Source organism: Procambarus clarkii, chromosome 52 (assembly GCF_040958095.1).
Source record: "Procambarus clarkii isolate CNS0578487 chromosome 52, FALCON_Pclarkii_2.0, whole genome shotgun sequence".
NCBI lineage: Eukaryota > Metazoa > Arthropoda > Malacostraca > Decapoda > Cambaridae > Procambarus > Procambarus clarkii.
In genome coordinates, this window is record NC_091201.1 from 3,944,435 (window position 1) to 3,965,536 (window position 21,102).

The 21,102-nt window shown below is 48.3% G+C and overlaps 2 protein-coding genes across 2 annotated transcripts in view; both read right to left on the reverse strand.

The window, feature by feature from the left end:
- Positions 1 to 20,970, reverse strand: part of LOC123763775 (roundabout homolog 2) — a 55,307-nt gene extending 34,337 nt beyond the window's left edge. Inside the window, exons 1-7 of the mRNA XM_069304201.1 lie at positions 20,931 to 20,970; positions 18,502 to 18,836; positions 15,600 to 15,706; positions 9,307 to 9,508; positions 2,214 to 2,439; positions 1,533 to 1,776; positions 908 to 1,128 (exon numbers count right to left, since the gene is read on the reverse strand). Coding sequence (XP_069160302.1) covers positions 908 to 1,128; positions 1,533 to 1,776; positions 2,214 to 2,439; positions 9,307 to 9,508; positions 15,600 to 15,706; positions 18,502 to 18,836; positions 20,931 to 20,970 — 1,375 coding nt within the window. The remainder of the gene's footprint in view (positions 1 to 907; positions 1,129 to 1,532; positions 1,777 to 2,213; positions 2,440 to 9,306; positions 9,509 to 15,599; positions 15,707 to 18,501; positions 18,837 to 20,930) is intronic.
- LOC138349760 (roundabout homolog 2-like) overlaps positions 18,623 to 21,102 on the reverse strand; it is a 318,232-nt gene continuing 315,752 nt past the window's right edge. The window contains exon 10 of the mRNA XM_069304202.1: positions 18,623 to 18,761. The gene's annotated coding sequence lies outside the window, so the exon portion shown is untranslated. The remainder of the gene's footprint in view (positions 18,762 to 21,102) is intronic.

The window sequence follows — 21,102 nt, forward strand, 5'->3', positions numbered from 1 at the left end:
CAGGGCCCCGGACCACAGATACGACCACTAAGGAAGTGACGCAGTGCCCCGACCCAACCAACAATGCTATCCCCGAAGTCTTCACAAATTACTACACACAAAAGCCAGTCTCGGTATATTTAACCATCAACAATGTGAAAAGCAAGAAATTCTTAGATTACATTTGATCTGGCATATGTGTCTTGAGCCGTTAGCGCCGGAGTTGTCCTCACACACACGGCATCGTTCTCATGTCCGAGGACACGTCAACATCTCAAGTGTGAAGACAAAACTAATTGGAACATGGTGATTGAAGCAGTTTAGGTGGTTAAGGGTTCCCTAAAGGAAGCCTTAGGGGAAAGCCCTTAACCCTTTAGACAAGAGTTCCAGAGGGAACACCACATGCCCTCTGGAACGGGCATGCCCTCTGGAATTTCACGTGCCCCATGGAATTTCTGTTAAGAAAACCCTTAACCATTAACCCTTTAGACAGCAAAAACCCTTAACCATTAACCCTTTAGACAACAAAACTCCTTAACCATTAACCCTCTAGACAACAAAATCCCTTAACCATTAACCCTTTAGACAACAAAATCCCTTAACTCTTAACCCTTTAGACAACAAAAACCCTTAACCCTTTAGACAGCAAAAACCCTTAACCATTAACCCTTTAGACAACAAAAACCCTTAACCAGTAACTCTTTAGACAACAAAATCCCTTAACCATTAACCCTTTAGACAACAAAATCCCTTAACTCTTAACCCTTTAGACAACAAAAACCCTTAACCCTTTAGACAGCAAAAGCCCTTAACCATTACTCCTTTAGACAGCAAAAACCGTTAACCCTTGAGAGAGAGTTGGGCCCCAAAGTATGGCACTGTGCCTAAGTGTGTTGGTAAGAGTAGTGTGAGGCGAGGCGCTACTCACCGCCCATGGCACGCTTCTCGTTCCTCTTGCGGCGGTAGCAGACCACAGCCACGAACACGGACAGGGCCACGAAGCCGGCGGCTCCCACGGCCCCGATGAACCACGTCTCCCTCAACACGGCCATCAGCGGCGAGGGGACCCGACGGGCCTCGTCTGACCCCACGCTGGCCTGGGGGTCCTGCAGCCACGTGTGGCCCCCGGAGCTCGGCCCCTGCCCCGCTCTTTCGTACACAAATGGAAAAGTGATCAAAATAAAGGTTTCTGGGCAAGTCAACAGCAAAAATAGATAAAAATAATGGTAATATAGAGTGTACTAAAGCTTATTGCCTTCAAGTTACGTATATTCTGGAAAAAGATTGAAATCAAGAATAAACATTTATATGAATCTTAGATATAAAATACTGTGCAGGGGAAAATGAACCTATTTGGCAGTGTTATATTCTACAACACAGATACTGTCTTAAATCCTCGGCCTGATCAACCAGGCTGTGATTCATACATCAAGTTGTGAACAGCAGTGTCCAACAGCCTGGTTGACAAGGCCACCAACCAGGAGGCCTAGTCAGAGACCGGGCCGCGGGGACGTTGATCACCGGAACTCACCCCCCCCCCCTCCCAGACTCACTTGGTGTGGGCGGCGACGGTCGCGGTGAAGTGGAGGCCGAAGGTGAGGTTATGGAGGGTGAGGCTGTGGAGGGCGCCGCCCACCGTCAGGTTAGAGTGAGCCTGAGTCTTGTTGATAAAGAGCCACACGGAGTAGCGGGTAATGCGACCGTTGGTGTGGGCCCGGGCCGGCGGCTGCCACGACAACACCACGCTCGTCCTGTTCAACACCAGGCTCTCCACTCCTGAAGGGGGCGCTGATGGCACTGTCAATGGACGCATTGTGGGGCTCTAGTACTCGGTAAAACCATGGCCAGTAGATATTAATGAACAGTACAACACCACACTGCACTCTGTCGTCATAAGGTACATGAAGATGTTCACCAATCCACACACTAGAAAATGAAGGGACGACGACGTTTCGGTCCGTCCTGGGCCATTCTTAATCGACTTGAGAATGGTCCAGGACCGAAACGTCGTCGTCCCTTCATTTTCTAGTGTGTGGTCTGGTCAACATACTTCAGCCACGTTAATGTGACTCATCGCCTGCGTACACGAGAATGTGTGTGTGTGTGTGTGTGTGTGTGTGTGTGTGTGTGTGTGTGTGTGTGTGTGTGTGTGTGTGTGTGTGTGTGTGTGTGTGTGTGTGTAATCTCGTTTACAAGTTGTAACTAGTGCAAGAGTCGAGAGAGAGGCTGCTTACCATCTTCCTTGGTGCTAGCAATCCTGGAGTTGGAGGGGTGGCCGTGGATGTTCTTGTGGTAAGGCACAATGAAGAACTCGTACTCCGTATACTTGTCAAGGTCGGTGAGGGTGTAGGCATCCGGCCCAGACCGGATGACCGTCTCCATACGGAAGTGGTGAGTACCGGAGCTCAGATCCCGGTACCGTATGTAGAAGCCGTCCATGTAGTCCCCGAACTCCTGTACCTGTAGCGGGACGCACCGGTCAAGGCGGGTGGAACTAATTTAATTTCTTTCTTTATTATGCACCCCATACCCATCCCGTGGGCGGTGGTGTAAAGGGTTACAGAGGCACATAATCGGTTCAGGAACTGAACCTTCTAGTTCGTTTAGCTAAGCAAACAATCTTTTGACGCTAAGTAATGCTCTATGTACCGCAATGTTTGGAAGATATCTTTGGGATGGGAACTACACCTGTGTAAACACCAATCAAATCATAAGCACATAAATAATTTGAATGAAAGGAATGAAACAAACGATAGCCTAATACTGTAAACGCGACTTACGATAGCCTAATACTACAAACGCGCTACCCCTCACAGGATGAGTATGGGGTGCACAATAAACTACCACTCACAAGATGAGTATGGGGTGCACAATAAACCACCACTCACAGGACGAGTATGGGGTGCACTATAAACTACCACTCACAGGACGAGTATGGGGTGCACAATAAACCACCACTCACAGGACGAGTATGGGGTGCACTATAAACTACCACTCACAGGATGAGTATGGGGTGCACAATAACCTACCACTCATAGGATGAGTATGGGTTGCACAATAAACTACCACTCACAGGATGAGTATGGGGTGCACAATAAACTACCACTCACAAGATGAGTATGGGGTGCACAATAAACCACCACTCACAGGACGAGTATGGGGTGCACTATAAACTACCACTCACAGGATGAGTATGGGGTGCACAATAAACTACCACTCATAGGATGAGTATGGGGTGCACAATAAACTACCACTCACAGGACGAGTATGGGGTGCACAATAAACCACCACTCACAGGACGAGTATGGGGTGCACAATAAACCACCACTCACAGGACGAGTATGGGGTGCACAATAAACTACCACTCACAGGATGAGTATGGGGTGCACAATAAACTACCACTCACAGGACGAGTATGGGGTGCACAATAAACCACCACTCACAGGATGAGTATGGGGTGCACAATACACTACCACTCACAGGATGAGTATGGGGTGCACAATAAACTACCACTCACAGGATGAGTATGGGGTGCACAATACACTACCACTCACAGGATGAGTATGGGGTGCACAATAAAGTACCACTCACAGGATGAGTATGGGGTGCACAATACACTACCACTCACAGGATGAGTATGGGGTGCACAATAAACTACCACCCACAGGATGAGTATGGGGTGCACAATACACTACCACTCACAGGATGAGTATGGGGTGCACAATACACTACCACTCACAGGATGAGTATGGGGTGCACAATACACTACCACTCACAGGATGAGTATGGGGTGCACAATAAACTAGCCCTCACAGGATGAGTATGGGGTGCACAATAAACTACCACCCACAGGATGAGTATGGGGCGCACAATAAACTAGCCCTCACAGGATGAGTATGGGGTGCACAATTAACCACCACTCACAGGATGAGTATGGGGTGCACAATAAACTAGCCCTCACAGGATGAGTATGGGGTGCACAATAAACTAGCCCTCACAGGATGAGTATGGGGTGCACAATAAACCACCACTCACAGGATGAGTATGGGGTGCACAATAAACTACCCCACACAGGATGAGTATGGGGTGCACAATAAACTAGCCCTCACAGGATGAGTATGGGGTGCACAATAAACCACCACTCACAGGATGAGTATGGGGTGCACAATAAACTAGCCCTCACAGGATGAGTATGGGGTGCACAATAAACTACCACTCACAGGATGAGTATGGGGTGCACAATAAACCACCACTCACAGGATGAGTATGGGGTGCACAATAAACTAGCCCTCACAGGATGAGTATGGGGTGCACAATAAACTAGCCCTCACAGGATGAGTATGGGGTGCACAATAAACTAGCCCTCACAGGATGAGTATGGGGTGCACAATAAACTACCACTCACAGGATGAGTATGGGGTGCACAATGAACTACCCCACACAGGATGAGTATGGGGTGCACAATAAACTACCCCACACAGGATGAGTATGGGGTGCACAATAAACTACCCCACACAGGATGAGTATGGGGTGCACAATAAACTACCCCACACAGGATAAGTATGGGGTGCACAATAAACTACCACTCACAGGATGAGTATGGGGTGCACAATAAACTACCACTCACAGGATGAGTATGGGGTGCACAATAAACTAGCCCTCACAGGATGAGTATGGGGTGCACAATAAACTACCCCACACAGGATGAGTATGGGGTGCACAATAAACTAGCCCACACAGGATGAGTATGGGGTGCACAATAAACTAGCCCACACAGGATGAGTATGGGGTGCACAATAAACTAGCCCACACAGGATGAGTATGGGGTGCACAATAAACTAGCCCACACAGGATGAGTATGGGGTGCACAATAAACTAGCCCACACAGGATGAGTATGGGGTGCACAATAAACTAGCCCACACAGGATGAGTATGGGGTGCACAATAAACTAGCCCACACAGGATGAGTATGGGGTGCACAATAAACTACCACTCACAGGATGAGTATGGGGTGCACAATAAACTACCAATCACAGGATGAGTATGGGGTGCACAATAAACTAGCCCTCACAGGATGAGTATGGGGTGCACAATAAACTACCCCACACAGGATGAGTATGGGGTGCACAATAAACTAGCCCACACAGGATGAGTATGGGGTGCACAATAAACTAGCCCACACAGGATGAGTATGGGGTGCACAATAAACTAGCCCACACAGGATGAGTATGGGGTGCACAATAAACTAGCCCACACAGGATGAGTATGGGGTGCACAATAAACTAGCCCACACAGGATGAGTATGGGGTGCACAATAAACTAGCCCACACAGGATGAGTATGGGGTGCACAATAAACTAGCCCACACAGGATGAGTATGGGGTGCACAATAAACTACCACTCACAGGATGAGTATGGGGTGCACAATAAACCACCACTCACAGAATGAGTATGGGGTGCACAATAAACTACCACTCACAGGATGAGTATGGGGTGCACAATAAACCACCACTCACAGGATGAGTATGGGGTGCACAATAAACTAGCCCACACAGGATGAGTATGGGGTGCACAATAAACTAGCCCACACAGGATGAGTATGGGGTGCACAATAAACTAGCCCACACAGGATGAGTATGGGGTGCACAATAAACTAGCCCACACAGGATGAGTATGGGGTGCACAATAAACTACCACTCACAGGATGAGTATGGGGTGCACAATAAACCACCACTCACAGGATGAGTATGGGGTGCACAATAAACTACCACTCACAGGATGAGTATGGGGTGCACAATAAACCACCACTCACAGGATGAGTATGGGGTGCACAATAAACTAGCCCACACAGGATGAGTATGGGGTGCACAATAAACTAGCCCACACAGGATGAGTATGGGGTGCACAATAAACTAGCCCACACAGGATGAGTATGGGGTGCACAATAAACTAGCCCACACAGGATGAGTATGGGGTGCACAATAAACTAGCCCACACAGGATGAGTATGGGGTGCACAATAAACTAGCCCACACAGGATGAGTATGGGGTGCACAATAAACTAGCCCACACAGGATGAGTATGGGGTGCACAATAAACTACCACTCACAGGATGAGTATGGGGTGCACAATAAACCACCACTCACAGGATGAGTATGGGGTGCACAATAAACTAGCCCACACAGGATGAGTATGGGGTGCACAATAAACTAGCCCACACAGGATGAGTATGGGGTGCACAATAAACTAGCCCACACAGGATGAGTATGGGGTGCACAATAAACTAGCCCACACAGGATGAGTATGGGGTGCACAATAAACTAGCCCACACAGGATGAGTATGGGGTGTACAATAAACTACCACTCACAGGATGAGTATGGGGTGCACAATAAACCACCACTCACAGGATGAGTATGGGGTGCACAATAAACCACCACTCACAGGATGAGTATGGGGTGCACAATAAACTAGCCCTCACAGGATGAGTATGGGGTGCACAATAAACTAGCCCACACAGGATGAGTATGGGGTGCACAATAAACTAGCCCACACAGGATGAGTATGGGGTGCACAATAAACTAGCCCTCACAGGATGAGTATGGGGTGCACAATAAACTAGCCCTCACAGGATGAGTATGGGGTGCACAATAAACTAGCCCACACAGGATGAGTATGGGGTGCACAATTAACTATCCCACACAGGATGAGTATGGGGTGCACAATAAACTAGCCCACACAGGATGAGTATGGGGTGCACAATTAACTAGCCCACACAGGATGAGTATGGGGTGCACAATAAACTACCCCACACAGGATGAGTATGGGGTGCACAATAAACTAGCCCACACAGGATGAGTATGGGGTGCACAATAAACTACCCCTCACAGGATGAGTATGGGGTGCACAATAAACTAGCCCACACAGGATGAGTATGGGGTGCACAATAAACTAGCCCTCACAGGATGAGTATGGGGTGCACAATAAACTAGCCCACACAGGATGAGTATGGGGTGCACAATTAACTAGCCCACACAGGATGAGTATGGGGTGCACAATAAACTACCCCACACAGGATGAGTATGGGGTGCACAATAAACTAGCCCACACAGGATGAGTATGGGGTGCACAATAAACTAGCCCTCACAGGATGAGTATGGGGTGCACAATAAACTAGCCCACACAGGATGAGTATGGGGTGCACAATAAACTAGCCCACACAGGATGAGTATGGGGTGCACAATAAACTAGCCCAAGGATGAGTATGGGGTGCACAATAAACTAGCCCACACAGGATGAGTATGGGGTGCACAATAAACTAGCCCACACAGGATGAGTATGGGGTGCACAATAAACTAGCCCACACAGGATGAGTATGGGGTGCACAATAAACTAGCCCACACAGGATGAGTATGGGGTGCACAATAAACTAGCCCACACAGGATGAGTATGGGGTGCACAATAAACTAGCCCTCACAGGATGAGTATGGGGTGCACAATAAACTAGTCCACTCACAGGATGAGTATGGGGTGCACAATAAACTAGCCCACACAGGATGAGTATGGGGTGCACAATAAACTAGCCCTCACAGGATGAGTATGGGGTGCACAATAAACTACCCCTCACAGGATGAGTATGGGGTGCACAATAAACTAGCCCTCACAGGATGAATATGGGGTGCACAATAAAGTTCCCCTCACAGGATGAGTATGGGGTGCACAATAAACTAGCCCTCACAGGATGAGTATGGGGTGCACAATAAACTAGCCCACACAGGATGAGTATGGGGTGCACAATAAACTAGCCCTCACAGGATGAGTATGGGGTGCACAATAAACTAGCCCACACAGGATGAGTATGGGGTGCACAATAAACTAGCCCACACAGGATGAGTATGGGGTGCACAATAAACTAGCCCACACAGGATGAGTATGGGGTGCACAATAAACTAGCCCACACAGGATGAGTATGGGGTGCACAATAAACTAGCCCACACAGGATGAGTATGGGGTGCACAATAAACTAGCCCTCACAGGATGAGTATGGGGTGCACAATAAACTAGCCCACACAGGATGAGTATGGGGTGCACAATAAACTAGCCCACACAGGATGAGTATGGGGTGCACAATAAACTAGCCCACACAGGATGAGTATGGGGTGCACAATAAACTAGCCCACACAGGATGAGTATGGGGTGCACAATAAACTACCCCTCACAGGATGAGTATGGGGTGCACAATAAACTAGCCCTCACAGGATGAGTATGGGGTGCACAATAAACTAGCCCACACAGGATGAGTATGGGGTGCACAATAAACTAGCCCTCACAGGATGAGTATGGGGTGCACAATAAACTAGCCCTCACAGGAGGAGTATGGGGTGCACAATAAACTACCCCACACAGGAGGAGTATGGGGTGCACAATAAACTACCCCACACAGGAGGAGTATGGGGTGCACAATAAACTAGCCCACTCCGACAGCAACACAAATAACCCTTTACAAAGATCACTTCCAATATTTTACACATTCTCGCGGCCGAAGAAAAAACTGTTATATAAACGAGTAAGATTTATTCGGAAGCGTTTTGGGTAATGTGGCTGAATGTGATTGACAACTGTGACAATGACGCGGGCGCCTGACACCTGAGTGGACAGCGCTTCGGATTCGTAGTCCTGAGGTTCCGGGTTCGATCCCCGGTGGAGAGGAGACAAATGGGTAAAAAGTTTCTTTCACCATGAATCACCTGTTATCTAGTAGCAAATAGGTACCTGGGAGTTAGACAGCTGCTACGGGCTGCTTCCTGGGGGTGTGTTACAAAAAGTAGGCCTGGTCGAAGACCGGGCCGCGGGGACACTAATTATCCGGGCCCCGAAATTATCTCAAGATAACTTCAAGATAACCAAGATGACAAGCAAATAATGCCGACCACACATAGGGGAAAAGATATATAATGAGTAAAAATATGTCAAACCTTAGCAAATGCTCCGATGAAATAATCATTAATTTAAATTCAGACGAGAATAAGAGGCTTTGTGATTTATTGTATTAAATTGTGCACATGTTTACCAGAAATTATAATTTGCCAAATGTTGTACAAGGAAAAAAATACGCTTTATGAAAGAGATTTACTAAAACAAAACAAACTTTTAAAAATTAAGCTTCTAGCCATCAATAAAAAACGGAAAAAAGCATATTGACGGACGTAAAGTAGAGTAAGGCTCGGCGACAACACAGGGTGTGGCGCAGATTTAAGAACAAGTTAAGAAAAGTAAACAAAAAATAAGAATAAGACAAAAGAGGAAGGAGAGAGCCGCCGCATGAACCTACCTTCCAGACGAGCCTGATGGCGGTGGAGGAGACGGCCGTGGGCGGCAGGAGGGACACGAAGGGGTGAGAGAGGGCGGCCCTCACCTGAGGGTCGTCGTCCTCGTCACGGGTCGTCCCCCCACCGTCTACCACCCGTCGACCACCCGTCACTAGCGGCCCCGAGACGGGTGACGCCGCAGACACCCCGTGCATGTTCATGGCCCTGAAGGGTAAAGGCAGGCAGGGAATTATTAGGGGAGAAGCTACTCCCTGAGGGAAAATGTGGGAACATTTAGTATACCGGACGCCACTTAGTATACACTGGCATTCCATATGGACAGGAGTATACACTGGCATTCCATATGGACAGGAGTATACACTGGCATTCCATTTGGACAGGAGTATACACTGGCATTCCATATGGACAGGAGTATACACTGGCATTCCATATGGACAGGAGTATACACTGGCATTCCATATGGACAGGAGTATACACTGGCATTCCATTTGGACAGGAGTATACACTGACATTCCATTTGGACAGGATGTCTAAGTTACGTTTATCGAGACAATTGAAAACGATAGAGTACCTTAGGCTACGTCTACCCTCCTAGAACGGTTATGACACTAAGTCTGCGTGGCTATCCAAACGGTCACCCATCCAACTACAGGTCTCTGTTCACGGTATATCCACAAAATAATGATTTCCAGATTGTGTGCCTCCGACACCCACATGCTGGCACGTGTGTCGCATGAACACCTACTGTACCAATGATGATAATAACACAGTGATCACACTAACGTGACTATCAATGAGAAAATCTGTAGGAACCGTGATGAGGCTTCGAACCTACGGGCTGGGTGTTCCCAGACACCCGCTCTAGGCAGCTAGGCCACATGTGGTCTACTGCCTGTGCCGGGAACACCCACAAGTTCGAGTCCTCATCACGGCTCCTTCAGATTTTCTCAATTTTTTTCAATAATGATAATATTAATAAATGCTATTTAGATAATAAGCATTTAAAGCACGTTTCATTGGGTCATTCGTCGGTAAACATGTAAGTTATATCAAGCCACTAATATACAAAGCGTTTCTGGCACAATTTAAATAATTAGATAATTTATAAGTTTAATGGGGTGACACTTAATACTAAACGGTAGGCTAACATGTATGAATTGTTACAAAAATTTAACAAATGATATACATTTTTAATGTGTGTGAACAATGAAGGTGAAGCACCGAGACGGCTCGACACACAGGGAGCTCTCAGCTCGACACACATGGAGCTCTGGGCTCGACACACAGGGAGCTCTCAGCTCGACACACATGGAGCTCTGGGCTCGACACACAGGGAGCTCTCAGCTCGACACACATGGAGCTCTGGGCTCGACACACAGGGAGCTCTCAGCTCGACACACAGGGAGTTCTCGGCTCGACACACAGGGAGCTCTCAGCTCGACACACACAGGGAGCTCTCAGCTCGACACACACAGGGAGCTCTCAGCTCGACACACATGGAGCTCTCAGCTCGACACACACAGGGAGCTCTCAGCTCGACACACACAGGGAGCTCTCAGCTCGACACACATGGAGCTCTCGGCTCGACACACACGGAGCTCTCAGTTCGACACACACAGGGAGCTCTCGGCTCGACACACAGGGAGCTCTCGGCTCGACACACACAGGGAGCTCTCGGTTCGACACACACAGGGAGCTCTCGGCTCTACACACAGGGAGCTCTCAGCTCGACACACACAGGGAGCTCTCAGCTCGACACACACACAGGGAGCTCTCAGCTCGACACACACACAGGGAGCTCTCAGCTCGACACACACACAGGGAGCTCTCAGCTCGACACACACACAGGGAGCTCTCAGCTCGACACACACACAGGGAGCTCTCAGCTCGACACACACACAGGGAGCTCTCAGCTCGACACACACACAGGGAGCTCTCAGCTCGACACACACACAGGGAGCTCTCAGCTCGACACACACACAGGGAGCTCTCAGCTCGACACACACAGGGAGCTCTCAGCTCGACACACACAGGGAGCTCTCAGCTCGACACACACAGGGAGCTCTCAGCTCGACACATACAGGGAGCTCTCAGCTCGACACACACAGGGAGCTCTCAGCTCGACACACACAGGGAGCTCTCAGCTCGACACACACAGGGAGCTCTCAGCTCGACACACACAGGGAGCTCTCGGCTCGACACACACAGGGAGCTCTCGGCTCGACACACACAGGGAGCTCTCAGCTGGGGCCAGATTCACGAAGCAGTTACGCAAGCACTTACGAACGTGTACATCTTTCCTCAATCTTTGACGGCTTTGGTTACATTTATTAAACACTTTACAAGCATGAAAACTTGCCAATCAACTGTTGTTGTTGTTATAAACAGCCTCCTGGTGCTTCCGAGCTCATTAACTGTTTAATAATTGTAAACAAAGCCGGCAAAGATTGAGAAAAGATGTACAAGGTTTGTAAGTGCTTGCGTAACTGCTTCGTGAATCTGGTCCCTGATAAATATATCTGGAAACAGTCATGTCAAGGAAAACGGAGCAGAGGGAGACAGCGAGGAGTCGTGACTCAAGGCACCACTGATGGAACAGTTCGCTGTAAATGTTGTAAAGGAACAACTCCCACAATACTTGCTACAGGTGATCCCCGTGTGGGGCTCCAGTAACCATACCAGGACACCACACACAGAGTTCACACTAACGTGATGCATCAAATAAACAAATCCACAATGGGCCGTGATGAGGATTCGAACCTGCGTCCGGGTGCATCCCAGACACTGCCGCAATCGACTGAGCTACGACAGGGTAAAAAAAGGGTTGAAACCGAAGTTCTACTGAACTTACTGGATCCCGTAGCCTCTCCGAGGCACAAACCAGGATTTTACCCTGTCGTAGCTCAGTCGATTAAGTGTCTGGGATGCTCCCGGACGCAGGTTCGAATCCTCGTCACGGCCCTTGTGGATTTGTTCATTCCAGGACATGTTGGTACATAAATTACTGTTCCTAAGATATGTTAACTGGTTGCATAAAGCTCGTATAGGCAGTTGGCAAATTAAATGACCCGTAACTTACAAAACAGGGCAGGCAAATTACACCGTCGCCTACTTCTTAATACAACAATCTACATATCTATGCACATTTGCAAATTATCCAAAGGAACAAAAGTAATTTCAACATGCAATATACCTAAAGACAACAATAACTTCTTTCTTAATTAATTCACTGATTTACCGCCTATTGCTTAATTTGCATATGTCTACGCCTGCGCAAGGAAGTGCAACCTAATTGAAAATACACTTAAGGAAAAGATTGCACGTCAGCCTCAGTTGGAAGAATACGCCAGAAGCATTACAAGGCATGCAATGGTATGTGAATTATTATGTTATATTAATGCTAAAGAGGCCTAGACAACCACCTGTGGGAGGCCCAGACAACCACCTGTGGTGGCCCAGACAACCACCTGTGGTGGCCCAGACAACCACCTGTGGTGGCCCAGACAACCACCTGTGGGAGGCCTAGACAACCACCTGTGGGAGGCCTAGACAACCACCTGTGGGAGGGCCAGACAACCACCTGTGGTGGCCTAGACAACCACCTGTGGTGGCCCAGACAACCACCTGTGGTGGCCCAGACAACCACCTGTGGTGGCCCAGACAACCACCTGTGGTGGCCCAGACAACCACCTGTGGGAGGCCTAGACAACCACCTGTGGGAGGCCTAGACAACCACCTGTGGTGGCCCAGACAACCACCTGTGGGAGGGCCAGACAACCACCTGTGGGAGGGCCAGACAACCACCTGTGGTGGCCCAGACAACCACCTGTGGTGGCCCAGACAACCACCTGTGGGAGGGCCAGACAACCACCTGTGGTGGCCCAGACAACCACCTGTGGTGGCCCAGACAACCACCTGTGGGAGGGCCAGACAACCACCTGTGGTGGCCCAGACAACCACCTGTGGGAGGGCCAGACAACCACCTGTGGTGGCCCAGACAACCACCTGTGGTGGCCCAGACAACCACCTGTGGGTGGCCCAGACAACCACCTGTGGGTGGCCCAGACAACCACCTGTGGTGGCCCAGACAACCACCTGTGGTGGACCAGACAACCACCTGTGGTGGCCCAGACAACCACCTGTGGGAGGCCTAGACAACCACCTGTGGGAGGCCCAGACAACCACCTGTGGTGGCCCAGACAACCACCTGTGGTGGCCCAGACAACCACCTGTGGGAGGCCCAGACAACCACCTGTGGTGGCCCAGACAACCACCTGTGGTGGCCCAGACAACCACCTGTGGTGGCCCAGACAACCACCTGTGGTGGCCCAGACAACCACCTGTGGGAGGCCCAGACAACCACCTGTGGTGGCCCAGACAACCACCTGTGGTGGCCCAGACAACCACCTGTGGTGGCCCAGACAACCACCTGTGGGTGGCCCAGACAACCACCTGTGGTGGCCCAGACAACCACCTGTGGGAGGGCCAGACAACCACCTGTGGGTGGCCCAGACAACCACCTGTGGGTGGCCCAGACAACCACCTGTGGGTGGCCCAGACAACCACCTGTGGTGGCCCAGACAACCACCTGTGGTGGCCCAGACAACCACCTGTGGTGGCCCAGACAACCACCTGTGGTGGCCCAGACAACCACCTGTGGTGGCCCAGACAACCACCTGTGGGTGGCCCAGACAACCACCTGTGGTGGCCCAGACAACCACCTGTGGTGGCCCAGACAACCACCTGTGGTGGCCCAGACAACCACCTGTGGTGGCCCAGACAACCACCTGTGGGAGGGCCAGACAACCACCTGTGGTGGCCCAGACAACCACCTGTGGTGGCCCAGACAACCACCTGTGGTGGCCCAGACAACCACCTGTGGTGGCCCAGACAACCACCTGTGGTGGCCCAGACAACCACCTGTGGTGGCCCAGACAACCACCTGTGGTGGCCCAGACAACCACCTGTGGTGGCCCAGACAACCACCTGTGGTGGCCCAGACAACCACCTGTGGTGGCCCAGACAACCACCTGTGGTGGCCCAGACAACCACCTGTGGTGGCCCAGACAACCACCTGTGGTGGCCCAGACAACCACCTGTGGGAGGGCCAGACAACCACCTGTGGTGGCCCAGACAACCACCTGTGGTGGCCCAGACAACCACCTGTGGGTGGCCCAGACCTCCACCTGTGGTGGCCCAGACAACCACCTGTGGTGGCCCAGACAACCACCTGTGGGTGGCCCAGACAACCACCTGTGGTGGCCCAGACAACCACCTGTGGGTGGCCCAGACAACCACCTGTGGTGGCCCAGACAACCACCTGTGGGTGGCCCAGACAACCACCTGTGGTGGCCCAGACAACCACCTGTGGGTGGCCCAGACAACCACCTGTGGGTGGCCCAGACAACCACCTGTGGGTGGCCCAGACAACCACCTGTGGTGGCCCAGACAACCACCTGTGGGTGGCCCAGACAACCACCTGTGGGTGGCCCAGACAACCACCTGTGGGTGGCCCAGACAACCACCTGTGGGAGGGCCAGACAACCACCTGTGGGTGGCCCAGACAACCACCTGTGGGTGGCCCAGACAACCACCTGTGGTGGCCCAGACAACCACCTGTGGGTGGCCCAGACAACCACCTGTGGTGGCCCAGACAACCACCTGTGGGTGGCCCAGACAACCACCTGTGGTGGCCCAGACAACCACCTGTGGTGGCCCAGACAACCACCTGTGGGTGGCCCAGACAACCACCTGTGGGTGGCCCAGACAACCACCTGTGGTGGCCCAGACAACCACCTGTGGGTGGCCCAGACAACCACCTGTGGGTGGCCCAGACAACCACCTGTGGGTGGCCCAGACAACCACCTGTGGGTGGCCCAGACAACCACCTGTGGGTGGCCCAGACAACCACCTGTGGGTGGCCCAGACAACCACCTGTGGGTGGCCCAGACAACCACCTGTGGGTGGCCCAGACAACCACCTGTGGGTGGCCCAGACAACCACCTGTGGGTGGCCCAGACAACCACCTGTGGGTGGCCCAGACAACCACCTGTAGGAGGGCCAGACCAAATCATAGCCCCCAGAGAGGAGCGCTAATCACCCCCCCTCCCAAACACATCCAATCAGTAACGAAGGCCAGGGATTGTGAACAATCCTTCATGTGCAGGATTAGAAAAGTCTTTCCTCGCCACTAGAAAATAAATCCAGGATTCGAAAAAAAAACCCCGAGGCCACGACAATGTTCTTGCTCTAATATTTTCGACCTGCCGGGACATGTTAAGGATGTAGAACGTACCTGACGATGGCGCGGTACTGGGTGTAGGGCTTGAGACCCGTGACTGTGTAGGTCTCGGCAGGGATGTGCTCCTCCAGCGGCTGCCACGACCCTGCACCACTCCACATCTGCCACAGGGAACACAATTAGCCTCACCATCACATCCCACACTAACAAGTCCACTACGGGATCACCATAGCCCGTGCTACTTTGAACTTTTTATTCCAAGTAGCGATTCTTGAACAACAACAATATCCCACAATATGACCGGACATAACTCACACACCGTACAATATGACCGGACATAACTCACACACCGTACAATATGACCGGACATAACTCACACACCGTACAATATGACCGGACATAACTCACACACCGTACAATATGACCGGACATAACTCACACACCGTACAATATAACCGGACATAACTCACACACCGTACAATATAACCGGACATAACTCACACACGGTACAATATGACCGGACATAACTCACACACCGTACAATATGACCGGACATAACTCACACAGTCGTCAGGTAGAGTTAGGTGAATATACCTTTCTCAGTCGGTCTGTGTTAGTGACTCCATAACTACGATTGCAATGACTCGTAAGTACAAGGAAGTAGAACAATGCTCAAAATAAATAACCCTGCATGTCTGCGTTCAATCCCCCGACCGTCCAAGTGGTTGGGCACCATTCCTTCCCCCGTCCCATCCCCAATCCTTATCCTGACCCCTTCCCAGTGCTATATAGTCGTAATGGCTTGGCGCATTCCCCTGATAATTCCTTTCCTCTCATCCTGCCAGAGGCTATCTTCTTGAGGTTATCTTGAGATGATTTCGGGGCTTAGCGTCCCCGCGGCCCGGTCCTCGACCAGGCCTCCTTTTTAACACCCCCCCCCCCAGGAAACAGCCCGTAACAGCTGTCTAACTCCTAGGTACCTATTTACTGCTAGGTTAACAGGAGCATCAGGGTGAAAGGAACTCTTTGCCCATTTGTCTCCGCCTCCACCGGGGATCGAACCCGGAACCTCAGGACTACGAAACCGAAACGAATGACCATAACAATGAGTTGTGTTTCCACAACCCGTCTTCCTGTCTATGTGGCTCATGTTGTAACTATGTGGACGGCACAACTGGTCAATGACCGGGCCGCGGGGACGCTAAGCCCCGGAAGCTCCTCAAGGTAACCTCAAGGTAAGGTAACCATGATAAAGGGAGCCGGTCGGCCGAGCGGACAGCACGCTGGCCTTGTGATCCTGTGGTTCCGGGTTCGATCCCGGGCGCTGGTGAGAAACAATGGGCAGAGTTTCTTTCACCCTATGCCCCTGTTACCTAGCAGTAAAATAGGTACCTGGGTGTTAGTCAGCTGTCACGGGCTGCTTCCTGTTTTTTTTTTTTTTATTATTATTTTCTACCACAGACGTGGCCACACATTTACAATGCTAACCAGCATATATACATTTTCTTCTGTCCTCCATGGACAGGGTTAGAGAAGTGTTAAACATACAGTTCAAGGGTTTATTGAACACTCAACCACAGAAGGTGATTCGGTGCTTTTAAAATGCTAAGCTAACCTACATACGTAAATACATAGATACACAGATTTACGTACGCCCTACATAAAGTATTAGATGTGTCTTTTACATAGTGTCATTAATGTACATTCACAAAGGTGAAATGTAATTCTGATCAGCTTCCATATATGCTTTATACCCATACATATACATACACACACACACACATACACATACATATATACACACACACATGCATTCACATACATTTGTCTCATTTACCCTGACAGGGTGAGGTAGCTGATAAAGAAACTAGTGTGCAATTAAGCACTTAATCACTGAAGGTGATGAAGGTGCTTTTACAAGCTCAGGTTATATAGTTACATCACATACATACATTGTATGATTGATACATTACATGGTCAATTTTGGATACAAGTCCAATATATCATCAAGTGTTCCAGTACTCATATAGTAACTACAGAGCTCAGCATACCTTAGCCCAGGAGGGCGAAAGTCAGTCAATATGGGACATTCTACAATATAATGTTCAAGAGAGTGCATGCTTTCTCTTTCACAAAGTTGACACATTGTGTACTCGACATTTGGGTTTTGAGAAAGCTGCCAGATACGTCTATATCCCAGGCGTATTCTGGCCACTATAACATCACATTGCCGGGTTCTTGTTCTATTAGTCCCATATGTGAATGTCTCCTCACGATATCTATCACAATATTTAATGCTACAACTTTCAGGTCTTTGAGAATTTGTTAGGTCGGTGAGATTTTCATTAGATATTTGTTTAAGTATTCTCTTTGTCACTGCTAATGAAACACCCATATCAATTTCTACCACTGGTTTTCTGCAGGCTGACTTAGCAAGCATATCAACAGTGTCATGCCTTGAGATGCCTGGGGGTGGAGGCCTGGTCGAGGACCGGGCCGCGGGGACACTAAAGCCCCGAAATCATCTCAAGATAACCATCGTACATATATTGACGTAGTGGACAATTACATAGAATTTGATACTATTCACTTCACAGAGTCCGGAAAAAATAAAGCTAAAAAAAAAAGTTAGATATTCCTAGGCCAATATAGCTCATATGTACTATATAGCGTGAAATAGGCCTAAGAAGGTCTTCGTTAGTACTTCTCCAAATTCAATAGTACCAAATTCTACTTCCTGACTGGCCATTACGTCAATATAATACGATAGTGGACAATGTTACCACAAGTACTGTCTAGACTGCCTGGTTCCCCCCTAACTCTGGTCTAACACAAACTATAACTGAAATATTATTCATTAGTAACTACAAGTATATATATGACGCTCCATGAACTGCACTCCCGGCTTTGACCTGCCGTGTTGCCCTGCAGGAAAGGTGTGCTGCACTTTACCCACCTCCAGAATGTAGCTGGTGATAGGAGAGGCCCCTTCGTGGTCTGGCGGGCCCCAGACCAGTGTCAACGTGCTGGAGTTGCGGGCTCGCAGGGCAGGGGGCTTTGGGGGTCCTGGCAGGTCCCTAGGGTCTGGGGCGGGCGTGGTCCGGGCCGCAGCTGGACTGTCCGGGGAGACCACCTGCAGGTGGCTGGTGGCGGTGGTGGTGCCGGCCTCGGACACCGCCGAGCACTGGTACTCCCCGGAGTCCTCGTCCCTGATGCCTGCAACACAAGACGCACCTCTACTTAGTTGAGAGGCGGGACCAAAGAGCCAGAGTTCAACCCCCGCTAGCACAGCTAGATAAGTACAAAATGTTTACTTCAAGCATACACAAGTCACAGTAACGGGGCTGGAGATGTGGCACTCATCCCACACCTGACAATACAGAAAGCGAGAAACGTTTCCGTCCGTCCGTCGTCGTGGACCACTATAAAGTTATTTCTACATTTTTATTTCGCCTACGTATCCTCGACCATTATCGCAACTTCCATCTTAGCCAGTCGTTGGTCAAGGGCAGGGGAGGCGAACCTATGGCACGCGTGCCAAGGATGGCATGCGAGCAAGTTTTGTAGGCACGCGGCCAAAAAAAAAATTACATTATTCAAAGCATAAGCAGATTTACCAGCGAGTAGAAACACAGTTAAAGACTGAACATTAAAGTTGTAACAAACCTAGCAAATCAACTAACAAAATAAAATGGTTCATGTAAATTCCTTTCTATTTGCTGTAATGAGATCACCTGATGTTACGTCATCTGCTAGGCTAGTGATTATTGCTCAACGCTGTACGGGTGATGAAATACGTGATAAACAGAGGCTGAAACATGCAAGGTAGTAGCAAACGAATTATCTAATCGAGAGATTGACCTTTCTAAAATATTCACTGTGACAACTGATGGTGCACCACTCAACATGGTTGGTAAAGAAGAAAGTTTGGAAAATAATGTTGGACATCGACTGTTAGACTTTCACTGTATTATACATGACGACTTGAGTTCAAAAGCTGACCTTAAGAAACGTGAAGAGATGATGAATATCGTAATCAACACAGTTAATTCTATTTCTGTGTACACTTAAACACAAATATACAATTTCAGAATTAACTGAGAGAGGTGAATTCTGTGTACACAGCATTACTTATGAACAACAATGTTCATTGGCCTAGAATTTGTTCTGTTCTTCAATCATCTGTTGAGTGTTTGGATGAAATTTCTGTTTTTGACGAATGAAAAATTCTTTTCTAGAATTACCTGATGTATGGATTTATATATGGATGTATTTCATAGATTTTCCTTCGCATTTAAATGACCTGAAACACCAAATTAATAGGATTTGGCAACACACTTGATGTTATGTTATAATAAAAACAAACTTTGAATTCAAACTAAAAATGTTTAAACTTGACGTTGCCAACGGCATATTTAAACATTTCCCCAGACCTGAAAACACACAACATCTTGAAATTCACGAGAAAACAGACATTATTAAGAGCTTTCAAATGCAATTTTTAAACATCACTAATTTAACTGTTGATAAATTCTCAGCAAGATTGACTAAATTCTGGTCATTTTAAGGCACTGTAAACTCAAAATTTCCAGTGAAACATTAGACAAACTGAAATTGGAAAGACAGTGGATTGATTTGGATAAATGGAAGATGAAACTGATTAACAAAGCAACTCATTTCAGAGGCCAAAATTTGTTGACTTGAAAGCTGAACTCAAAAATATTATATGAGACCGATTAGTGACTGAATTAAAGCAGAAAAAATGCCAAAACATTAGGTTTTGAAACTTTAAATTCAAAGCCTTTGAATTAGGCTTTGTCATCGATATATTCATGCGAGTCATTGTTTTCATTGATGAATTTTGTCGAGTGTAAATTGCGGGAGCTTTGCAGACTTACTGATGAAACTATTGATGTACCTATAACTCTCCCGAGAACCTCAATGTGATGTCATTGATGATGCAGCGACACTCAGGCGCACTCAGGAGCATTATAACTTTATTTGCTTTTCGTTGTTGTATAATGTGCACCAAAGCTGTTATAATGTCACGTTCACATTTCTTGTTGGTTATAATGTAAAACACTCTAAATTATGTTACTTTTTAATTGTCTTGTTAAAAACATTAATATTAAATAATTTTTTAACAGACTTTCTTGAACGTTTTCATTGACTGTAGTTCAATCTCTCTCATACTTTTGTTAACAATAAAACAATATATATACCCTTAAAAAATAGGCTTTCCCTTTCCTTAAAATAGTTCATTATTATTGTTACTAATTCATTATACAAGTTTACATCATGGCAATAAGAAGTTAGTAATAACACATACAGTCATTGCTAAATCTATTCAATATAAACAGTTCACAAGAATTATTAGTTACTTACAGATCTTCGGAAATGCTCTCAAGCCTTGTGCTCTCTTCATAAAAAACTACAAAATATAATAAAAATAAATAATAATATGCCGCTCAAAATTCCCAGAGACAAGCTAGAAAATTGTTTAAATTAATTATTGCCAATTAGCTGAAGTATTGTTCGAGTTTCTATAGAATGTGAA